A 25,192-nucleotide genomic window follows, 5' to 3' on the forward strand; every position below is an offset into this window, starting at 1 on the left:
ACGGGGAAGGAGGAGTGGTAATATTGGTAATATCTAAGGTGACCTGGATCCCCCCTGCTTCGCTGACGGTTCCCTCTACACCGTCACCAGTCAGTATGCATTCTGAGTAACGGGCTCAGGGTTTTATTTTTGGACTGCTATAGTGCCTGTGCCTTCCATTTGAAGGAAAGGGGAATAGTTGAACTCAACATGAGTCTCCCGTTCTTACAGTCCAAGCTGGGATAAGCAGGCAGCCGCCGGACGCCCCTGAACAGCAGACACGCATAATTCATGCATGTTTATGTTTACAGGGGACCTTGTCTGAAGTGTCTTCAACTGTCTTACAGTCATCTCTTGGTAAGTTATTTAAGCACACACATACAAGTGTGCATATCTTTACATGTACAATTCCTTTTCTTTCTTTTTTCTTCTTTTTTTTGGTTTTGCTAAAAAGCAATTAGGCAGTGCATGCTTTTACTGCTTTGCTATTCTCGCCCTTTCCTCTTTTGAACTTGCATCTTGGAAATTCTCCAAGCTGCCCAGCCTACCAGGCCCTTAAAAGGATGACCTCCTCTCATATGTGTCTCTCTGGGCTGGAGACTTCTTTTGCAAGCTCTTACAGGTGGCCTACATTTGAACTGTTGCAAAAGATTGTGTTATACGGACACGAAATAAGTAATTTTCTCTGTATTTTACACTGTAAATAATATTTGCTTAGTTTTTGTATTTTGTAGTCAAATACCAGTATCTAAACATTCTTTAAATAAGATAACATAAGCAATTTCAGCTTTTTAAGTGAATTTAAGAATTTCTGTTTTTGGAGAAAATATAGAATGAAGATAAATATTTTTTATTCAGTTTTCCCACAAATGTTAATAAACCCATGGATTAATACATTATACTATATTATTGCATAAATTAGCCAGGAGAGGTTGATTGTTTCATGAATATGAATATATATTTTTTAATAGTCCAGTAATAATCAATACTGTATGAAAGAGCATAAAAGCAGCTCTTTGATATGTGATCCTAGGTTGTGTGTCAACAGACACCACTGAATCTGATTGGTAGTAAATTTTCAGTGATTTATTATGTAATTTAATGTAGCTGTCCCACCTATAGCTAAAGCAGTGTCTGCCCCCTTGGCATTGGTTTACAGTGAGGGTGGAGAGTGGCACCACACTCTTCGACATAGAGCAGATTACTTGCTCATTTGCTTTCACGCTAAAATTAGGCCAAGGAGCCACCCTAGATTTGTGGTGGAAGTTTACTGCATGCGAATGAGTCAAGGACTTGAGTCCTATAAAATCAAAATTAAGAATCATACAAAATGTCAAGTTTATTGAAGATTAAAAACGTTGATGGACTATAAATCACATTCTTTTTTAACCATGATACCATTGGGTAGAAAAAACTTCATAACTAAACAAACAGGATTATATTAATATTATAAATATGATAAATGGACTAATTCCAATGTTTTCTTGAAAACCAAAAAGTGTAGTCAATTATGTGTTATGCAAAACCAACATGACATCATGACTTTGCGTAAACATACACGCCACTTTCAAGTCAAGTGGCGTGTTATCTATACGCATTTTGAGCTATCCGCGTGTATGTCCACGCCGAAATCTTTTGCGTGTATGTCTACGCCATTAAATGTCCGAGTGATTCCGCGTGTATGTGTACGCCGTTAAATGTCCGAACGAAACGAAGCAAAATCTATATCTACATCTGTGGAGCGATCTTTTTTTTCCTAGGATGGTAGGAGAACACTCATAAATGGTATTAACCCCAGTGACGGGTAGGTTTAGGGACGGGGTTGGGGTAGGTCATATATCTATATATACATAATACAGTAATATAACGTTAAGTCAAAGGCGTTGATAAACACGCTGAAAAGCGATTATGCGTGTTGATAGCACGCCAAAAATGGAAATACGAATTGGCGTGTCATACATACGCCATTTCATGAGATCAGTCTGGCAAAACAATGAACAATAGCTGAGAGGTAAGAAAATCAATGTCACATTTGTAATAAAATATAACACACCAAGGTGTAAAACAAAGATTGGCAACGTAGTGTGATTGCGTAGAGTTACGTCACACGTAGGCTCACTATTGGCCGACGCTGGTCATGTGTGTGATGCTTGTGACGTACAACAACAGAAGTTTACACTATTACACTAGTGAACTGACTAGAGGCCCACAGAGAAGGAAATGAATAGTTGAAATAAAGTCATTATTTAATTTTTTTTTGCGCACAAAAAGTATTCTCGTCGCTTGATAAACTTAAGATTGAGCCACTGTAGTCACTTGGACTATTTTAACGATATCTTTAATAACTTTCGGGGCTGGCAAGTTTCAATCCCTGAAGAAGCCTATGGACTAGTATGGAGGAGTGATCCAGCTCTCAGATTTCATCAAAAATATCTTAATTCGTGTTCCGAAGATGAACGAAGGTCTTACGGCGTTTGAACAACATGAGGGTGAGTAAATACTGACAGAATTTTCATTTTTGGGTGAACTATCCCTTTAAAGTACATCCAGGCATGGGGAAACAGGCAACAAACAAAACAATAACAGTAAATTCAAACAAGGGGCAAAAAAAAGGCAAGCAAAAAACAATGTATCTGATGCATCAACAAAGGACAACACCAGATACTGAACAAGCGACACACAAGTAGGCCTGAAAATACATACAGGAATGAAGGGCCAACAAACAAGAAACATCTGGAAACAATCAATGAAACTATTCAATAAAGAAAACTACAAACTGACTACAAGTTAAACAGGAACAAAACAGAAGCACAAAATAAGAGTCCAGTGCAGGACTGGTTGTGACTATTCTGTATTGTCTAGTCTACCACAACATTCTGTATGTGCAAAAGGTGATACATTAAATGTATAAAATGCATACACGCACAAATTATTATAGTTGCCTAAGTAATAACATTCTGTATGTGTAAAAGGTAATACATGTATGTGTGTGCGTGTGCCTAAAGGCTATATATATATATATATATATATATATATATATATATATATATATATATATATATATATATCATACATTTAATAAATGTATTACCTTTTACACATAAATAATGTTTTTACCTAAGTCATAGTCTATATATAAAATTACTTTGCTTCAGTACCGTGGAGAGCGGCCACACACGTCTGAAAAATGTGAAAAGTGAAATATCGCGAGTGTAGAGTGCTAACACACACGAGCTGATTTGCATCACACACACACACTCATCCCTCGCGGAACTGATGCTCGTCGACGCGCTTGCGTGCGTATGTGTGTGTAGGAGTACCGTGACGTGATTGTTTTCACTCCCATTTTCTTATTATCTCGTAATATAACTGATTTGGAAAACATCTCCATCACAAGTGCATCGATCATTGAATGGAAAGCGGTTTAATAGATGCAACTGAGCGCGTGCATTGGCAGCATATTCTTGGGTGAACGCGCGAGAAGGTAGGATTTCCACGGATTTTTTCACTTTCTTACTCTTGTTTTTTACATTTATGTACTCTGAACATATTTATATGTCTTACGTGCCAGGGAAAAGCATAAATTGATGCAGTCTTAGCTTGCACTGTTGAATAAAACACCTCCCCGTTCAGCTCCATCTTTTCCCTTGAAGGACGCTGTGCTCGACCTCTTTACCGCTCCGAAATAAATGAAAATGTGTTCGCAAAATATTCTCTTGCTCTTGTTTTCTCCTTCAATTCTTATCTTGCGTTCTATAACAATACTACTCATTTGGATTAATGAAATATAACGTTTGGACAACTAGATTATCTTTTCATATACAACCACCACAGCGACATGCCCTTCACTTTGCAACTGGGTTTGGCTAGAATCGAGCGATAAAAAGCTACCAGTAATCGGTTAAGAATTATCGCTACAAATAAATGTTTGATGATAATAGCTACGAATAAATGGTACATAAAAACTTCCAAAGAATTCGGTTAAAATATAGTCGCTACGGATAAACGTTTGTAAATATTCGCTACAAATAAACGGTTTTAGAATAATCACTACAAAAAGATTATTTTAGGTTCCTAATGAATCATTCGTCATTCTACTAACTCTAATCGTGTCCTATTGACAGCTGTATGGACGGAGTCCAAAGAAAGGATGATTCAGTTAGCAGGCCTGTATTCCTGATTCATTCCAAGGATCAACTCAGAGTTAATTTTAATAACAATCAACAGCTACAATGTGACAATTATGTTAAGGGCCTACATGTTCGAAAATATTACCTACTCTGAATGTAACAATATTTAAAAAAAATGTTAGCGTCATGTGAATGCATTAACTTGATTCCCATAAACAGATTAGGCCAATATTTTTAGAGTTTTCAAAAAAATGTAATATCATATTTGTAATATTCACCATAAATAAGTAAATTATGTGTATCTCTGAACAAAAGTAATTTTGGGTTTTAAAAAATCAAGGTATTCAGTCATTATGACATCAGTTTGTCAGTTTTTGTTTTGTTTTGTTGTTGTTGTCACGGTATCTTCTATGAATCCGCAGAATATGAACTTTAATCTGAAAATACAGGCTGCTTAAAGGCACAATATGTAAGATTTTAAGATTAAAATATCCAAAAACCACTAGAACAACATTAGGCCTATATATTTTGTTGACTTCTGTACTTACATTATCCCAAACATTTCCAAAAAAAATTAAATTCAGAGACATCAGCAATTTTAACCAGGACACTGATCATGTCATTGCCTCGCCTGTCAATGACATCATATCCGTGTTACCCTCGATTTCCAGTTTTACTTTTGTAGAGAGTAATCACCAAAGACACTTTAATATATTATGTGTTTTATTAGACAGGTGAGCAACTTTTTGGATACATTGAATACATCGGCGTCAGTTTGGTTTGAATTGTGCTGGGGACAGAGACGCATTTGGAAGTGAATTTTCATTGGGTACAATGACGCATTCATTTTTTTTTCTCTTTCGCGCAGGTCATGTTTTGAAAGACGATGTCCTGTAGCTTACTAATGTAAATAAATCAAAATGTATACAAAAATGCGATGATGTCCGACTCGTTTTATAAAGAAGAAAGCCTTACGTTTTCGAAAAGCATTAGACATATGACCTACTATTCTGCTTCATAAGTAGGCCTATCATATTGACAAAATGACATGATGTGGTTTAATGTAGCTAAACAATGATTACCAAATTTCTCTCTCATATTGCCCCTCATAACCACTGAAAACTGTCAAAAAATCGAACCCAAAGTCCAATTATTATGGACGTTATCTGACATTTTCAGCAGGGCAGCGGAGAGGCTGTGGGTTGACTCCCCACGGTTCTCACTTTATATATAAGTTCTAACGTGAAAAAGCTTTAAGTGGTTTAATGTACATAAACAACGGTCACCAAATGATTACATTGTTGCAGTGTTATGAACAGAGAAGCGTGTCCAGTGCAGCAGCAGAACCGCTAAATTGAGCTCGAAGTTTAAAAAAAAAAAAGTGGTGGGTACATGACTCATGACTAGGGGTGTGACGATAACCGCATCACCGCAATATCGCGTGAATGAGATGCCTACCGCGGTGTGAGGTCATCACCGAACTTTTTTTTTTTCTCCTGAAAGTTTTCTGTACCTCTTCGTTACGTTGGGCGACGTTCCTCTCGTTACTTTATTTTAATGCAATACATGTTTATTCCAAGCGCGCTGTATCTTTTTTTTATGGGCAGGAGCGATGCTCAATTCACAAAGGAATCACTCTTTTGAGTCGATTCTGTTTAAAGACTTCAAACAAGTTGGCTGATCTGTCTAAATCGGTTCGCGAATCAGTTTGAATGATCTGTTCAGTTTCCTGCACGCACTGAATCACTGAAGCGCTTTCAATTCACACTCGACTCGGAGTCGTAACAGGAAGATTTAAAAACATCAAGAGCGTTGGATGAAGTGGCCGTGGACTTACAGTCTAGTGAAAGCAAATCTGCAAATGCATCATATTTTTGCCAACGATGAAGATCTTTATTAGTTGAACATCTTCGTAAGCTGTCTGTGAATGAATGATTCCACAGGACGAGACAATAGATTTCATTTCATTGATTCAGGTAATACATTTTACAACCAAACAGATTATTATGCAACGATAGCGCTACTACAAAGTATAACATTATCCGTTTTTTTGACATATGCATTAATTTATAGGCTACATTAAATAAGCTTGTCCACAGTTTATGAAATGAACCCCACCCGTGGTAATGTGTGTGTATATTGCGCAGTGGCGTGCGAACTCGACTTGAAAAATGCCTTTGCCTGCCTTAGACACTGTCAGTTAACCAGTTTAAACATGCTTGCAGAAATATACATTTGATTACATTTTGAAGAACAGACGGAAGAAGATCTATCGATGTGCATTTGATCGTTGTTTGTGTTCAGATGTTCAGTAGCGGTCATGAGCGAGAGCACACGTGAAGTTAACTCTTTCTTCTCTGTGTCAATGGTTCCCTTTACATGCCTTTGAATGCAAAACTCTGCAGACTCACTTTATTTCGACATTGTCTAATAATCCAAATGTAGTTGTAGTTTTCCTTGTGCTTTGTTGTGGTTTTCCTGTCACGAAACCTGAAGACCGAAAAATAAAGCAGCAGGACTTGACGATTCACTTTAGTGGCCCAACAGCCGAATACTTGTTCAGACTATTGCCCTTTTATTTTGCACTTTTTAAAAAAGGTTGTTTATGTTTAGCCTAATTAATAGTTAATTATTTTATTTACAATTTAATATAAATGTCAACCGCCAAACCGCGAGATTTGTTGCTTCTTCACCGCGTTAAGAAAAAATCCCATACCGTCACAGCCCTACTCATGTCGAAATCTGGTGGAGACACGCGTACCCACCGTCCCCACCGAATTCGACGCGTATGATTGATCAACAGAAAACGAATCATTGTTATACAGCGCAACATGGTTAGTCTTATTGTTTGAATCGCTTGTTTTCTTGATTTACTCCGAGTAACATGTTTTTACCATGCCTCAGAGACAACACTATTTTGTCAAGTGGCTAACATAGCTTTCTCCATCATACAATGTATTTTAAAATGAATGTCATTTAGCAACATGATTTCCATCGGATTCCTTTCCATCGGCTGTACAACTCCCATGATTCCACGCTCATTCATGGCGTCATGAAGCCACGCCTTCGTTTTGAATAAGCGACCTCTAGCGAAAATTACATACTGTGCCTTTAAGGTTTATAGGTGTCATGTTTGTAATCCTGAATGAGGAGTGAAAACATTTGCTTTATTAGGGACACAGCTGGATCTTGCTTGTGTTTGCTAAAGTTATTCCATGGCTCTCTGGTTGTTTGTTTTTATTTTGCTGAAAATTTAGATGCACATCACAGAACAAGCTTCGCTTTCACACTGGAATGCATTATACTGGAAAATTAAGTTTCAATGTGTTGTATAATAAACACTTCTTGTGTTTCATTGCAATGTGTGAATTTGTTGTGTCTGTAATGTGTGTTTTTACAGGTTTTTAAAAATTAAAGTTTGACGTTGGTGATCTGAAAGAAAAAAACAATATCCATGGCAGGTGAGAGCTTTTAACTTTCGTAAACCAAACTGAATTGTTACCATATTCAAGTTAGGGCTGGGCGATAAATCGATTTTATCGATTAACTCGAATGTGTAGTTTACGCCGATTTGTTTTTTTTAATGAAAATCGGTTTTCTCTTTAACAACCGCCGACGCTCCCATCTGGGCTCCCGTAGTTCCGACCGGGCTCAGCGCTTGCCATGATAGAGATACACAAACAACATGGGAAATGAGCAAGGCAGCAGAAGCACACCCGTCGAAAACATTTAGGCTACAAGCTGAATCTGCAGGGCCGCCAACTCTCACGAGTTCACTGTGAGAGACGCAATTTACACGCTCTCACGCCACACATCCATTTTCGCACGCAGAGAAAAATCGCGAAGCAAAGAGAACACTGACACCGACAGACAAGACAGAGCAGGTTACTATCGATATGAAACAGATTCTCAGCTCTCAGATTCTGTCAATTTTATTACAAAATTCAAACAATAAACACCGTTTTGGCGCTTGTAAATGTGACGTGAAAGAACGCTGGCAGATCTCAGTTCAAGCGGCACGTGAACCGATCATCTGTTACTCTTTACTACAAACTTACCGAGATGTAATAAAATCGATCGATCAGTGTTTTTCAACCGCGGAAAGATGTCCATAAAACAGCTGGAGAACAACATATGCCATGTAACGTTACATTTACCTCAGGATGCCTTTTAATGACCCATAGCACGCATGTTAGTTAGACGCATTATAAAATAAAAAACGCATTATATTTAATTTGAGTTGGTTTTAACCTTTAATAATACCAGCTGACAGGGCTTTCTGTATAAAGCATTTACAGCATTAGGTGATTTTTTTTTTTTGGGAGAACAATAACACATTAACGTATCTACTGTACCTATTTATCCAAAGGAATTTATATTGAATCAAGATCAGAATCAAATCACAAGAATTGAATTGAAATTGTGAAATTTGTGTTAAGCAATAATAAAAACAGTAGCATACCAGTAAACTTAAAAAAATTGTTTAGTTACCAAATAATTTGACAATCACAATACACTTATTGTGATGCAAGTTTTTTGTTTTTTTACACATCCCCCCAATTCCAATCCACCCATTTTATTTTATGTTACAATTTCATTGTTTTCAAAGACAGGGCCTGTCCTCTTGTCTTTTTGGCTTCTTGTTTCTGATTGCACTTTAATCGAGATCAAATCCCAGAAGGGAATATTAAAACAAAATAAAGTTAAAACTTGTTTTGAACAATTTCTTTGTCATCTGCAGATTGATTTTAAGTAGGGAGAGAAAAAAATCGTTTTAAATCGGATTTTTTGTGAAAAAATCGGGGATTTTTTTTTTAGGCCATATCGCCCAGCCCTAATTCAATGCAGTTCAAAGAATAGCATGGTCCTACCATGGTCCAAATGGTCCACTTCCGTGGAATGTTATATTAGTTTTGTTACTGAACCAGGACTTAAGAGGTTGAGCTTTAAATTGTTTTTTTCCCCACAGAAAACAATTTCCCTCCTCTACCACGGTTCATTCCACTGAAACCATGTTTTTACCAAGACTTCAACGAGATCCCAGACCAGTGGCGATCAATGTGCAAACGAATGTATTACCTATGGATATGTATGTTCTTAAATATTTCAGCATGTATTATATATTTTTGAAGTATTCTCACTGCATGTAATTTTTTGTTCATTAGTGTGTGTGTGTGTGTGTGTACTGAGTAGATTGCAATCATGTGGCTTTTTTTGCCATTACAGTGTCTCTTTTGTTTTCACTGTAAACTGAGAAAATCCAGACACATGAAAACTTGTAGAGACTGGTTTTGTGTTTTGATCTATCAGTCCATGGGTAACTGCGTGGGGTGTCATATTACTCCTGTTATTGTACAGTTTACTTGATTATCATTAAGTATCACAAGCATAAGAGTTGCTTTTGCCATGTAGGATATTTACAAACTCCTTTTTTATAGCACACTAATTGGGAACTATTTTGAAATGGGTCTGGGAGTTGAAAAGTAAGTGTTTGTTGAAATAAATACACATTTGTATTAGTTTCTAAAGTATTTTTTAGCTTTGAACTTAGTTTACTTAGCTATTGAACTTTAGTCATTGTGTGTCATAAATTCCAACCCCATTCCAACAGATGAAATTTTAGTTTTCCTTGTAATGTAGTCTCCTACAACCCTAAAGTATGCATCAAATGCAATATTATGTACACATGATATACATTAAATATACTTTGTAAGAGAACACTTTTAAGTTAATATTAAATTAACTATTTTTTTTCTCACTCGCAGTGAATAGTGCCACTCTAGCAGCAAACCTGATTGGCTGTCTAGCATGGATGTGCGGAGGGGGCGGAGCAACCAATTTTGGTATGGCCATTCTGTGGCTGATACTGTTCACCCCATGCTCATACGTGTGCTGGTTTAGGCCCATCTACAAGGCCTTCAAGTGAGTTAAGTTCATTAAATATGTTTCAAAGTAGTCTATGAATTGTAATCATGTCATTGTGCTTGACCCTAATGCAGTTCACTCTTTCTTTTACAGGACAGACAGTTCTTTCAACTTCATGATGTTCTTTTTCGTCTTCATGGCGCAAGTGGTGATTAGTATCATTCAGGCCGTTGGAATCCCAGGATGGGGAGTTTGGTAAAACAGCTCATTGTGTTTAAGAAATAAAATCAGACGGAAAGATAAATAGACAGACAGATAGATGAATAGATAGACAAACAGACAGATATATACACGGGTAGATAGATAGATAGATATGTAAGGGTGGATTTCCTTCAGTGGTTCAGGTGGCAGGATTGCTGAATGACTAAAGAAACATTATCAGCAAGATGGTAGAAAACTGTACATTTCTTGTCTATTTCCACCCAATGTTACTTATACCAACGACGGAAATAAGCGCATTTACAATAGCTTAAATGTGTGGAAGAGCGTTGCTTTAGTCTGACAATATTGTATTCCAATAAGTAGCACTTCAAAGTCAATACCAAATCAAAACTAGTTGGCACGTTATTTGTAATTGAAATGGTTTAATGACAATGTTTTTTTTGTTTTTTTATGTTTATTTTTTTTTAATGTTTTTTGTTCGAAATAAAAAAAATAGTTAGAAAAATAGTAGAAAATAGTTACAAAATAGATGTATGAGATGATACAAATTGAGACCATTAATTGTACCCAGCATATACATGTATGTAAAATGTTACCTGAGAAAAAAATAGTGTGTAGAGAGTAAGAGATAAAGAAAAGAGGAGGCAAAGAAAGAGTGCCCAAAGAAAGAGAGCCAGAGAATAAAAGAGACAGAGCAACAGTTACAATCTTACTTCCAGTTACTTCCTTGACCATGTGTCTGTAACCCAAATGTGAGATGTTCAAACTGACCAATCAGGTAATTACAACTTCCCCCATCATACTAAAGGTGTGGCGATTCGTAGACCACCGTTGTCGACGTATCTTAGCCTACAGGCCTTGATCAATATCAGCATCTCTGCCTTTAGGAATTACTAAAGAACAGACTGACAGACACAGATAGATAGACAAACAGACTGATATACAGACAGATATATATATATATATATATATATATATATATAAAGAGAGAGAGAGAGAGAGAGAGACAAACTGATAGACACAGATAGATAGATAGATCAGACAGAAAGGTTGACAGACAGACAGATAGATTGATAGACAGACAGACAGACTGATATACAGACAGATATATATATATATATATATATATATATAGATAGATAGATAGATAGATAGACAGACTGATAGACACAGACAGATAGATAGACAGACAGATTGATTGATAGATAGACTGATAGACAGACAGATATATATAGATAGATAGACAGATATATAGATACATAGATAGATAGATAGATAGATAGACAGACAGATATATATATATATATATATATATATATATATATATATAGATAGACAGACTAATAGACAGATAGATAGATAGATAGATAGATAGATAGATAGATAGATAGATAGATAGAACAATGCAGGTTCAATTCCATTTGAGTTACCCTATAGAAACTCAAATGATTCATATACTCTTGCGTCACATATTATTTTTAGCACACACATAGTATGGTCTGTTTAGAGTATATTAGGATGTTATGCAATATTCTGAATTTATACAATCTTTTCATGTACTGTACTTTTTAAGTGGCATGTTAATGACGAGAATTTCTCCTCTTTATGTTTTTGTATTTCAGTGGCTGGCTGGCCACAATCACTTTTTTCAGCACTAATATTGGCTCTGCCGTTGTTATGCTGATTCCAACCATAATGTTCACTGTCGTGGCTGTTTTCTCCTTCATTGCCCTCACCAAGGTACCCGTTATTGTTCCTCCATCATTATTGTTTTCTAATATAAACTGATCTCTTGTTCTCAATGTTTTTTGTTGATTAATATAATGTTTATCCTGCACATCATTTACAGTACTCTCCTGTCTTTTTTTCTCCTGAGCAAAAATCCTCAGTAAAACACTTTTTTTTATCTTTAAAAACATTAATAACTTGATAACAGATATCTTTAACAATTCTTGAAATGTTATATTTGAAAACTTGTCCTGTGGTTAAAACATCTTATTAATAGAGCTGTGGCTGTGACACATTTTGGCGGTGGACCAACTACTAGTGGTGCGGTGGTTGGGTATAAATATATGGGGTGAGAATTGGTCACAATTCTGAGCGTGCAAGATCACATTTTGAGCGCGCAAAAGGGCATTTCGCAAAGGGCATTTCGCACGCGCGTGACCTGAGTTTTGAGGAGAAATGTTCGTCTCGCAGATAAGAAAATATTTCAAGCGAACGAAAATTAATTTTGCATTTAAAATAAGTATTTGGATGTGCGCAGACATTCTCTTTTGCATGTGCAAAGTTTCACTTTCTTGTTCCTTTCATACCAGCCGTACACGCTCTCTAAGCACAGACGGCTGGCTTGCTCAACACAACCCAGCATTACAATATGCCATAATTCCAGCCAATCAGAGATGAGGCTGCTAAATTCTGATTGGCTGGCTTGAAAACCAATCACAAGACTCCCTGCATCACCGACTGTGGAAGAGGAAAATACATGGTGGAAGATATTTATGTTTAATTTGTTTAATGGATTGAAAACTTCAATTTAAGTTCAAGTAAACAAAAACATTCACAGCAGAGAAGTTCTGTAATTTTAATTTTTTGCAGAGAGGGGAACAAGCCTGCATCCCAATGTGAACACTATCCGTCCTAAAATAGTATATAAGAAAATACAGTATATTTTTTTTTAGTATGATAGTTGTTTTACAGAACATCTCTGCTGTGAATGTTTTTGTTTAAATAATTCCATTTTTATTTAATATTCCATATTTGATGGCTTTTTTATTCTAATGTGCGCAATGTACCGTTTTTACACACTTATTTCATTAAAAGGGGAAAAGTCTGTCCATCTTCATTTCTGAAAATGTGTAAAATTTGAGACCCCAGCTCGGTCACATTAATATTTCACTAATGTTAATTACATAACTTGCAGTTCAGAAAGAAGTTAGGACTACCACTTGAGGGGTAGCAAACACTGGGACATGCCATTATGTACAGTAATAGTACGATTTGATTTTGATTAAAAATAAGCTAAAAAAAATAGCTTAAAAATAAGCTAAAAAATAAACTGTGGTCGTCGAGTGGTAGACATTTGAACTTAAATCAAGCCATTAAATAAATTAAACATAAATATCTTCCGACATGTATTTTTCCTCTTCCACAGTCGGTGATGCAGGGAGTCTTGTGATTGGTTGACAAGCTAGCCAATCAGAATTTAGCAGCTGGGTTGTGTTGAGCAAGCGAGCTGTCTGCGCTTAGAGAGCGCATACGGCTGGTATGAAAGATGAAAGGAGCAAGAAAGTGAAACTTTGCACATGCGAAAGAGAACGTCTGCGCACATCCAAATACTTATTTTAAATGCAAAATTGATTTATGTTCGCTCGAAATATTTTCTTATCTGTGAGATGAAGATTTCTCCGCAAAACTAAGTTCACGCGCGTGCGAAAATAGCTTAAATTTATGGGCTCATATACCGCTCTCATTCGGCACGAATCCAGATGTTTCCACGGTTGCGATGTAACATTTCATTGCTAACCTACTAATTCTTTTGTTAACAGAGCTTTGTGGAGTGTCTGTCGAATATTTTTCTATTGTTCTGCAGAATTCGTTATACGTTTTGAAGCCATTGGGTCTCATTCACTAAACATGCGTACGCACAAATGTGTGCGTGAAATGTGCATACGAACGATTTTAAGAACAAATCACTATTCACCAAAACTTTGTAATAAAAGTTATTCTAAATTTATGAAAAAATATAGGAACAACTGAAACCACATGTATGAACAAAGTACTTACTCTGTACGGCCTTATAACCGTGTTAAGAATTTATATTTCATCCTAACACGACAATAATTATATTGAAGAATAGGGGATTTCGCACTGGATAGTTCTAGGAACTAACCACCAGGGTGGTCCCCCGAGAACTGATGGTTCCCCTAGGAAAGTTTTCTGGTTGCATTCGCACCGCCAGTAGGAACTCTGAAGTGATGCAAGATGCACGTGATGTTGTGACTTTTATTTTGACGGTGCGGTGGACCTTTATTTTGACGGCGCTGAGAACGCCAGCCAGAGCCTGAGCAAACAGTGCACACATTCTTTGTGTTCATTAGTTTGCAATCTGTCTAACAGTCCTGTCTAATACGTTATTAGATAGAACTGTTATACATAGAAAGACCTTATATAAAAAGTTATTAGCGTATGCCGTGTGGTTGATGTCCAGTGCTGCTAGCTGTACATAATCATGTTTCTCTTGGTCCCCTCAAAAGTTGCGTTGGATTTTCTCCTCAGCTTAAGGTTAAGAAGCCCATCTGTCGCTGTTTTCCATGTTCGTAGAGTTAGTTAGTGGAGTAAATATATAGACTATAATCTGTGTGTGTACACTAGAGCCCGACCCTGGCCCGAGACGCTCAGGCCCTAGCACGACCCGTGTCCGACAGCTCATCAAAATTATCAACCCGAGTCCGAGCCCCTTTTTTATTATTTTTTCATTACACAGCGACAGCCTGCCCTATTTGCAGCCATTAAAATAGGACAGTTTTGTTAGTTATGTTTCTTTTCATTTATTTATTAAGTTAATTTAGACAAATGTTTGGAGCATTTTTTTTAAATGACGACCAAGCAGCCGAGCCGACAGCGAGTAAAACATGTTTGATCAATTTAGCCTCTCAAATCGACGCTAATGCTTTGCTTGGCTACAATAAAATCCATAGATATAAAACACTTCAAGCATATCACACAGACAGTTAGTTTAATAAATGTTTATTTATTAAACCACAGTGAGTAAAACAATTTTTTTTGAAATACTACTGAGGCAGGCTCAGGCTGCTCGCAACAGCGCTCGCAAACGAAATGAGCAATAGCCTACAATCTAAACAAATTAAATAAAATAAATTAAAAACAAACTTGCAGGTTATCTTACCTCAAAAATGCACCACAGAACATGGCCATTCTTTTTTTCAGTAGTTTCCAACAATTAAACGAAAATAAAGTCCAATCAAACGAAAAGTTAGAACAGTCTCTTACAGAGCATCGTGGAGAAAAAGAACAGAATCCACAGTGGAATATCTGCGATTTTTCTCTAAATATGTTCCATTGCACATGAGGTGAATCGTGGGTCATGCTTACGAGAAACCTTCTGTGTGCGTGAGACTGTCATGTCAGTCATATGTCAGTGTAATTATAAGATAGGTTAAAAACAGGTTATGAAATGTCTTTTTATGTTTGTTTTTCTATCGTCTACGTCAACTTCTCATATTTTCTTTTAATTAATGTATAAAAATATAAAAAGGATAACCCAAAAAAGGCCAGAGGCCCGGCTCGCACGTGAACTATGTCTTGAAAATTGGCCCGAAGCCCGGCCCTAGGGGCGTAAATAAGTCGGGGCCCATCGGGTTCGGGCTGAAATGCAGGGCTCTAGTGTACGCAGCCTTTTTTTAAAATGGCGGATGCTGGTGTTTCGCGTGCTTTCGGCCAAACAGCGTCACTACGTCACGGATAGTTCCTATAGCGCTGGTTTAGACCCTACTCTGAAGTAGGAGCTAAATTAGTTCCTCCAAAAGAGTTCCTAGAACTAAAATAGTTCCTAGTTCCTGCTATGAAAACACGCCAAAATCCGGGAACTTCCGCCAATAGTTCTAGGAACTATGAAAAGGTTCTTTCTTATGTTTAAAGCATAAACATAATTTTCCCCTTATGTTGCATTAATTATATTATATAATCTAGGGATGGCCCGATACCATTTTTTTTCAAACCGATACGAGTACGAGTATTAACATTTGTGTACTTGCCGATATCGAGTACCGATACCGATATTTCTACCGCAAAAGTAACTATAGGCTCACAGAAAAGAAGACAGAAGACTATTTTAGAACACAGGTTAGAAGACTGTTTTTATTTTCTTCTCTGCTTGTTTTAACAAGTCTAAAAATAAATAATAATGAGTAAAATAATAAATGTATTAACACACAAACCACTGTTAATTTAACATAAAAGCAAGCAGTTACTGCGTGCATGGTCTGACATGACTGAATTCGCCCAAAGTGCGCTCCCTTAATAGTCTAATTCCTAAAAAGCTGACAGTTCATCGCGATCTCACACATCTGTTATTATCAATGAAGCTGACTGCACAATGAATCTTTCATAATATCCACACTTTGTTTGTTATAATTAGAGGATTTGCCAGCATACAGAATTCAGCACTGAACAAAAAAGTTTTGAGCAGTGAGGGGAGTCTATCTTAAATGCTTCTGATTAGCCATTGCGTTCAAGAAATCAACACGCATGTCTGTGATTGGCTACATCGCTCAACGCTGCAAACATGTTATGAATAGAAACTCTGGCCTGTAAATCGTTTCTATTTTGTTTTAGTTGTTCTTCTTGCTTTTCTGCAACAGATGAATGAAAATCTATTAGTTTTAATATGTTGTATTCATAGATATTTCTAGTTTGCGGGAGTCCCGCGAATCGTTTTATTCTCCCGGAACCCGCACACACAGAGTGAGTGCATTACCGCCCGCGCCCGCGCTCACGCTCGGCCATCAGATCTAGTGCCGCGCCGCACTCTTTTGCGTTGGGAGTGCACGTCCCTATGCCTCAGTTCACCTCGACAAAGCACTCGCGGCGGCCAGTTTCGTTTCGCAAAATGTACGAGGTATCGGGGCGTGGTATCGGCGAATTTTTTTGAGTACGAGTACGAGTATATGAGGACAGTATCGACCCGATCCCCGATGCCAGTATCGGTATCGGGCCATCCCTAATATAATCCATTTATAAAATTATATAATAAAATTGTTAAATAATACAATTTAATTAATCTTAAATACATTCAATCATATTCAGAGTAAGAAAAGCTGCATAATAGCTTCTTCTACAAAAGGTGTCTCTGAATAATGCAGAGCACGTTTGCAACATAGACTGTAAATAAATATGGACGTAGTGTCCGTGACGTTGTTACGCAGCAGCAAGGATGAAGCAGAGAGTGAATCCAATCGCAAGCACTTTAATCATCTAACAGACAGTAATCAAGGGAAAACTCAGAATAAGGCACACAGGACACGGAACAGCTACAGGAAACGTCTCACATCAAACAACGACCGACAAACACCAACTGAAGAACAAGGGTATAAATACACAGGCAAACAAGCTAAACAAGATAACAAGGGGGCGTGGCTAATCAGAAACACATGGGGAGACTAATCAACAAAACGGGGAACAGCTGAACATGAAAAGACAGGGAAACACATGACAGACAAAAACAAGGAACATAACACAAACCCACACCGTGACAGACGTCACCCGTAGGTTTCTGAGGAGCATTTTTGAAGCCTAAAGTGGGCAAACTTGTTAGCGCGTCACTTCCAGATAACTGAAAATGGGCTAAAAAGTGAGATTAGGTGACGTGACGCTAACAGACAGCAGACAAACGGCTAGTGGTGACAGGAGCGGCAATCCACCTGTCACTCAAGTGGCCACGCCCTTAATTATGCAGAACTTTAAGGCTTAATATAATTTAAACGGATGAGTTATAAAAAAGTTGTCATGAAGGGCAAAATTAGCTGTATAGACAAAAAACACTTTTTGCACCAGGCTGTAAAAAAAAAAATCTGCTGTAAAGTTCAAGTTCTCAACCTATTTGTTTTATTAGTTGGCAACCACCCATAAGTATAATTACAATAATCTAGCCTTGATGTCATGAACGCATTAACTAATTGTTCCACATTTGTCATTGAGACCATATGATGTAATTTAGACTTATTTTTAAGAAGGAAGAATGCGTTTTTATAGATACTAGAAACGTGACTTTCAAATGAAAGATTGGTATCAAAGACTGGGCAGACTTGGGTCCCGCGTTCACTACTGGGCAGACTCGGGTCCCGCGTTCACTACTGGGCAGACTCGGGTCCCTCGTTCACTACTGGGCAGACTCGGGTCCCTCGTTCACTACTGGGCAGACTCGGGCCCCGCGTTCACTACTGGGCAGACTCGGGTCCCGCGTTCACTACTGGGCAGACTCGGGTCCCTCGTTCACTACTGGGCAGACTCGGGCCCCGCGTTCACTACTGGGCAGACTCGGGTCCCGCGTTCACTACTGGGCAGACTCGGGTCCCGCGTTCACTACTGGGCAGACTGGGGTCCCGCGTTCACTACTGGGCAGACTGGGGTCCCGCGTTCACTACTGGGCAGACTCAGGCCCCGCGTTCACTACTGGGCAGACTCGGGTACCGCGTTCACTACTGGGCAGACTCGGGTCCCGCGTGCACTACTGGGCAGACTCGGGTCCCGCGTTCACTACTGGGCAGACTCGGGTCCCGCGTTCACTACTTGGCAGACTCGGGTCCCGCGTTCACTACTGGGCAGACTCGGGTCCCGCGTTCACTACTTGGCAGACTCGGGTCCCGCGTTCACTACTGGGCAGACTCGGGTCCCGCGTTCACTACTTGGCAGACTCGGGTCCCGCGTTCACTACTGGGCAGACTCGGGTCCCGCGTTCACTACTGGGCAGACTCGGGTCCCGCGTTCACTACTGGGCAGACTCGGGTCCCGCGTTCACTACTCGGCAGACTCGGGTCCCGCGTTCACTACTCGGCAGACTCGGGTCCCGCGTTCCCTACTCGGCAGACTCGGGTCCCGCGTTCCCTACTCGGCAGACTCGGGTCCCGCGTTCACTACTGGGCAGACTCGGGTCCCGCGTTCACTACTGCGCAGACTCGGGTTCCGGGTTCACTATTGGGCAGACTCGGGTCCCGCGTTCACTACTGGGCAGACTCGGGTCCCGCGCTCACTACTGGGCAGACTCGGGTCCCGCGTTCACTACTCGGCAGACTCGGGTCCCGCGTTCACTACTCGGCAGACTCGGGTCCCGCGTTCACTACTCGGCAGACTCGGGTCCCGCGTTCCCTATACTCGGCAGACTCGGGTCCCGCGTTCCCTACTCGGCAGACTCGGGTCCCGCGTTCCCTACTCGGCAGACTCGGGTCCCGCGTTCACTACTGGGCAGACTCGGGTCCCGCGTTCACTACTGGGCAGACTCGGGTCCCGCGTTCACTACTGGGCAGACTCGGGTCCCGCGTTCACTACTCGGCAGACTCGGGTCCCGCGTTCACTACTCGGCAGACTCGGGTCCCGCGTTCACTACTCGGCAGACTCGGGTCCCGCGTTCCCTACTCGGCAGACTCGGGTCCCGTGTTCCCTACTCTGCAGACTCGGGTCCCGCGTTCACTACTGCGCAGACTCGGGTTCCGGGTTCACTTTTCACCAATGGAAGAGAGTGAAGGTGCGTCATCCATCTTTTTTTACAGTTCGTTTACAGCTACGAACTAGGCGGAGATTTTTCGTGAGAAGTTCTCCTGTGTGTACAAATACGAAATAATCCACGCAATTATTAGTGAAATAGACCCAATGGGTCTCATTCATGAAACATTCGTAAATATACGAGTGAATATGCGAGTGATTTACGCGTAAAGAGACCTTCCCGAAAACTCTTCTCCTGATTCACAAATACTTCGTAAACGTCAGATCTGATAGTGAAATGTGTGTGTGTGTGTTAATGAATTCCAATCAGTCGTAAATGGGATGCGCGTGCACGTTCATTCTCAATTACCATAAATCCCGCCCATTAAATCCGACTGACAACTATATATGGGCATCATATTATGACATGAATGCGAATGAAAATGAAAAAATTCTCAGATGCAGAAATTGAAGTTTTATTATCAGAAGTTCATTCAAAACGCCACATTTTATTTTCAAGCGTACATAGTGGCGTATCGGGTCCTAAAAAAAAGGAAGCTTGGCACTTGGCAGCATATTACAGATGCAGTCAATGGAGTTTCATCTGTTAATCGAACATTCCCAGAAGTGAGAAGAAAATGGTTCGACATTAAACTTGAGAGCAAAAAACTAATTAGTTCACTTCGGAAAAATCGTATTAAAACTGGAGAAGGACCACCATCGCAGATGCCATTACTGGCTCTCATAATAAGAAAAACCGTATGTAATTACTATATATAATATTTTTTCAAAATGCTGTGTAAATATGTACCCGATTAAGGTGAATTAAAATGCAGCCTTATTAATGAGCAAAACGTTCGGGTGTTAAGCGCACTATTTACGCGTGGCTGGGAGCAGGTGTAGATTTCTTGCGTACCAACTAACATTTGGAAAATACGAACATTTTAATGAATCCGAAAATTTCCGCCAGAACCACTTTACACATGATTTACACAAAAATTTGTTCTGCTCGTGTTTCATGAATGAGACCCAATATCCGTGTCAGTTCAAATAAGGTTATTCAGCTTCGGGCACATCCCTGCTCTACCACCGCGGCTGACAACCGCCAAGTTGACCGGCACAGCCTTAGTTATTAATATCCTGAGCTATAAAAGATCAACCTTCAAGCAATAAATTGTCTTCTATCTTAGGTTCACAACTTCTACCGTGGCAGCGGAGGCAGCATGAGCAAGGCTCAGGAGGAATGGACCACCGGTGCTTGGAAGAACCCTCATGTCCAGCAGGCAGCTCAGCAGGCAGCTATGGGCGCTGCGCAGGGGGCCATGCCGGGTCAACAACAGTACTCCGCTGCACCAACCTACAACTATGACGAGCCAATGTAGATCCTTTACAGCCTCAATGGGGGGAGGGGACAGAAACAGGGTATTTGGGAGGGATAAAGTCAGTAAAAGACTAGTTTGGGGGAGGGAGAAAGTCAGTAAAAGACTAGTTTGGGGGAGGGAGAAAGGAAAGATATATGACCAATTTGAATTCAAATAGGTTCCCACAGTACAACAATACATAAGCTTTTGCTTAAACTGTTTTAAAAGTTTGTGATAGTTTAAGGAGTTGCTTTTGGTATTTAGACCCCGTAAATAGGAAAGTATAAGTCTTTCCATGTGGTATTACTGCAGATTTAATTAACAGTTGTGTAGTGTTTCTCCACTTAATGTATTTTAAACACTAGATCACCGATAAGGAAACATTCCAAAGCTCACTATGTTTCTACAGTAAATAGATTCTCAGATGGTTGTCTGATTCGTGGTATTTGCAAGCCAGTTGGTTGGCTGTTAAGTATTCAAAAACACATTTCGACTATTTAGCATACACATATTTACTCTCACGTCTTAAGAATAAATAAATTTTATGCACAGACAGAAGAAAAGATCAGCTTCCGTTAATAAATTGACTGGTATTTACTTGATCTCACAGATTAAAAGGTATAATGCTTATAAACATTACATTGTTTTTTGTTGAGCACTTTACATCAATTGCAAGTACAAAGAGAGCTTGTTTTGTTTTAGTTTTTGTTTCATTTTCTTTGAAAGTACAAAGGAAAGCCATATGTTTACGTTGTTGCGTATTTTTGTTTGCGTTAAAGGTTGTTTTAATGTGTGTAGTTGTGGTGTTTTACCTCAGGATTTAATCGTCTCATTTTAACACTGATGTACTATAGCCGAGGTTCTAACGAAATCGATTTGATGAAATATTTGTACATGTACATGTTGTATGTTTGTACATTAGTTCAATTTAAATGCTCTCGAATAGAGTAAATATTTAATCTACTCTTAGCCACAGGCTTCTTCTACATAATCTGAGACTGAATTTCAGTCATTTCTGGCTTCTGGGTGGTTTATTCTCCACTGGGTTAAAAACTACAATTAAAGCACATTATGAAGTAATATTGTCACAAGTACAATATATATGTTTTATCATATTAATTATTGATTACAAGTGATGTACAGTACAGCAGTACTTCTCCCCAAAATGGTCCATTTATGATGATTTTTCTTGACTTTTCCTTGAAAATATTTGCTCTATTACACATAGACAAGCAATTTCTGTGTGAAATTCCTGAATTACATAAATTTAGTAGTGCTTTCAAATTGATTATTGCGATTAATCGCATCTAACATAAAAGATTGTGTGTGTGTGTGTATATATATATATATACATTTACATATTTACAAACTTTTGTTAGATGCGATTAATCGTGATTAATTGATTTGACAGCACTAACATTTAGAGATTATTTAACGTCTTTCAGACTTGGAAAAATTGTGGATTTGTATAAAGTAGAGCATTTAGGTAGATTTGTTGTTCAAATTCAGAATTTACAGTATCTATGAGGAGCTGGTTAGTGATCAGTACACGGTTGACTGTAGAACTGGGTCATAGGTTAAGGAGTATAAAGAAAAGAAAATGAAATAGATTAAATAATAGTGTACAGTATATGTAATATGTCATCTCAATGTCTCTACCAAGGCTTGTAAAATACTTTTAATCATTTCAAGAACTGTGAAACGTTTAATACACCCATGCCATGTGTGATATTATTCATGTATGTTTGGGGACTTTTTCTATGTACTTTTTTGTTTATGTAAAGATCTTTTTGTTAAAATTTCGTTAATGTATGTACTAACTTGAGTGTTTTAAGCGTAACTGTTCCACTGTGTGATGCTTAATATACAGTTGTAGGGCTTTTTGGTAAGACTGGACTTCCTGTGCAAAGCTTGGCTGAAGTTTCATCCCTGATTGAAATGAATAGTCCTGTTGTGCCCTCTGGTGGACTGGATGTTTTAAACCTGTTTGTTTTCTGACAGTCACCTAAGAAAACATTGACGGAAGCAATATTGATATCTGACATGCATGATTTGATTATATCAACAAGAATACTATTTTCAGCCGCACCAGCAAAAGCTAAGGTCACTGTCCTTTCCAAGACCCGCCATGTTCTTTTGTGCCCTGATCTTTATGCCTATGTATTCCAACAGTAGATAAAGCCTTGTTCATACTGTAAAGTTAAGTGAGTGGAAAGATGCCAGTAGTAACATAAAACAGATAGTTGTCTTTGTATAGTGAGTTGTGTGTGGTGCTTGGTAAATTTGTGAATTCAACCAAACCTTGTGCCGTGTGTCTGTAGATGTTAATTAATTTGTCAAGCCTACAGTAGAATGTATTGTTGACTTGGAGACAATAACTAGAGTCTGGTACATTTTACAGGTTTCCATTTTTTACCTCTTTTTTCCCTGAGCTTTAATGGTCAAACATTTAAATGATTTTGTATTGATATCAATTTAGCCATATTTCTTCCCTCAGCCACTATGTTTAGTGTGCTTAATCATCTTAAATTGTTCTTAATTTGTAATAAATACAATGTAAACAACAGATGTTAGGTTTCCTGAGAAAAACTATACTTACAAATCATGCAAACATAAAGCTCAATGGTTGTGGGTTCTGAAGGTGGTTGTTTTTGAAGTTTGAGATTATTATTTTTTTGGTTCAGTTTTATTACTTTTATATTATTTTGTCTCTCCCTGATGGATAATAAACAGATAATGTTTATTGTGTGTCCTTCCAATTCATTATAGTTAATTAAAAATAAAATCATAAAAACCCATTTTCATTATTTTAATAAAATAAAAGTAAAGAAAAACCTTAAACTTATTTTATTTCAGTCTGATGCAAAGGCAGTATTTCTCGTTTACATTTAGTTTAAATTGATGTACTAAAATAACTAAAACTTAAATAAAAAAAACTATACAGATTATAGACTAATGAAAACTAAAGACTAATAAAAAATGGCAAACAACAACTAAATTACCTACAGTTGAGTAAAATTAAAATGAACATGGAAAAACTATAATCGTATCTCAATGATATTTAAAATAACTGAACACTTAAAAGGCTCACAGAAGTGCCTTGAAACACGCATTCCTTATTAAATGTGTTGACTTAAGGAAACAGCAAGACAGGGTGGGACATATCGAGCAGCTCCTTCCCTTATTAAAATAGCCAATTGCGTATAGTTTATGTCACAACTCGGCCAGAGCCGTTGAGCTCCATCTCAAAGACTTTTTCGTTTTAAACATAGACATCTTGGTTTTAAACGTATCGTTGTCGTGTAAACGTACCCTGAATCTTAGTTGATTCTCCTGACGCTATGGAGAAACTCCATTTTCTCCAAATACTGAAGCCTGATTGGTTCAGGTGCACAGACAAATGGCTTTTCTGCCCACCAGCACTCTAAGCACTCATACTATTGGGTAAATTGGCAGTGGGCGGAGTCACACAGACCAAAACAAAAGCCTGTTGTGCCTGACCCCCTCCTCTCCCCTCAACTTTCCATCATTTCCACACCTATTTTTTTTTACCTTAAAAAAAGTTAGAGATGTGAACAATCAGAGCTAAAATTGCACATCCACCACCAGTAGATGGCACCAAAAGCCTGAGTGGATTGCATCTGGTCTCCACTTACTGAGAGAAATATACTACCATACTACATTAACTGTTTTTTAGGTATAGGCTACAGTTTGTATACTCAGCATCATTTAAACAAGTGTGAATGAATTGAATACTAGATGTTCTATACTTTTGCAAAAATGTGCAGTATGAAGCACAATGCACTAGATACTATATCCCACAATGCAATGTGCTCGTCTTGACTCGTATTCTCAACTGTCATTGTAACTCTGCACCTTGACTCATTATGTGACTAAACTGAGAAAATGCAACACGTTTTAGGTTCACTTTATTTTGATGGTACCTTTAACATATTATGTTGACTATACGTTGCACCTACATGTCTTCTAACTCTCATTAGAGTGTTAGTAGAGTATTATTAGACTGGTAGGGTTAGGGTTTGAATAAGTTGATGTACTTGCTAAGGTACGTAGTCAGTAGAATGTCTGTTTGGGGACCATCACAATAAAGTGTCTACTGCAGTCTACTAATCCTCTAATGACAGTGAGTTGACATGTAGTTGCAAAGTTACTTTGGGGGGGGGGATGCAAAAAAAAACACATTCTGCGATGATAACTAGATGCTTCTCAGTGAACTAACAAGATGGTAAGGTCAAGTAGTGACAACTTAGCATACTACAGTTTAAAAAGTCCTTTTTTTTTTTACAGAAACAGCATATCGTTTTGAATGAAAGACCTTGTTATGGATTTCATTTAAAACATTTAAGTTGCATTCAGTAAAAAGACTGTATGAAATCAGGAACTGTGTTTTGTTTC

The 25,192-nt window shown here is 38.3% G+C and overlaps 1 protein-coding gene across 3 annotated transcripts; it reads left to right on the forward strand.

Moving 5' to 3' along the window:
- Positions 1 to 28: 28 nt before the first annotated feature.
- Positions 29 to 23,519, forward strand: scamp5a (secretory carrier membrane protein 5a). 3 transcript variants are annotated; one of them, XM_077211237.1, is made up of 7 exons: positions 29 to 336; positions 7,510 to 7,570; positions 9,079 to 9,198; positions 9,875 to 10,031; positions 10,128 to 10,229; positions 11,819 to 11,936; positions 20,606 to 23,519. In XM_077211237.1, the coding sequence occupies exons 2-7, from the start codon at positions 7,564 to 7,566 to the stop codon at positions 20,795 to 20,797; spliced, it is 696 nt and encodes a 231-aa protein (XP_077067352.1). In that variant the 5' UTR covers positions 29 to 336; positions 7,510 to 7,563; the 3' UTR covers positions 20,798 to 23,519. The 3 variants fall into 3 exon arrangements, with proteins under 3 accessions (XP_077067352.1, XP_077067351.1, XP_077067353.1); XM_077211236.1 differs by lacking the exon at positions 29 to 336 and adding an exon at positions 3,194 to 3,463; XM_077211238.1 differs by lacking the exon at positions 29 to 336 and adding an exon at positions 6,901 to 6,943.
- Positions 23,520 to 25,192: the final 1,673 nt, after the last annotated feature.

Source organism: Siphateles boraxobius, unplaced genomic scaffold (assembly GCF_051911475.1).
Source record: "Siphateles boraxobius isolate OS27281-9 unplaced genomic scaffold, OSU_SipBor_1 65, whole genome shotgun sequence".
NCBI lineage: Eukaryota > Metazoa > Chordata > Actinopteri > Cypriniformes > Leuciscidae > Siphateles > Siphateles boraxobius.

Excerpts from the sequence above, each read along its gene's own strand:
- scamp5a (XM_077211237.1), top strand. Across the intron at positions 9,199-9,874 it reads AATGTATTACCTATGGATAT|TGAATAGTGCCACTCTAGCA; the intron begins GTATGTTCTTAA and ends TCTCACTCGCAG. Across the intron at positions 10,032-10,127 it reads CCCATCTACAAGGCCTTCAA|GACAGACAGTTCTTTCAACT; the intron begins GTGAGTTAAGTT and ends TTTCTTTTACAG.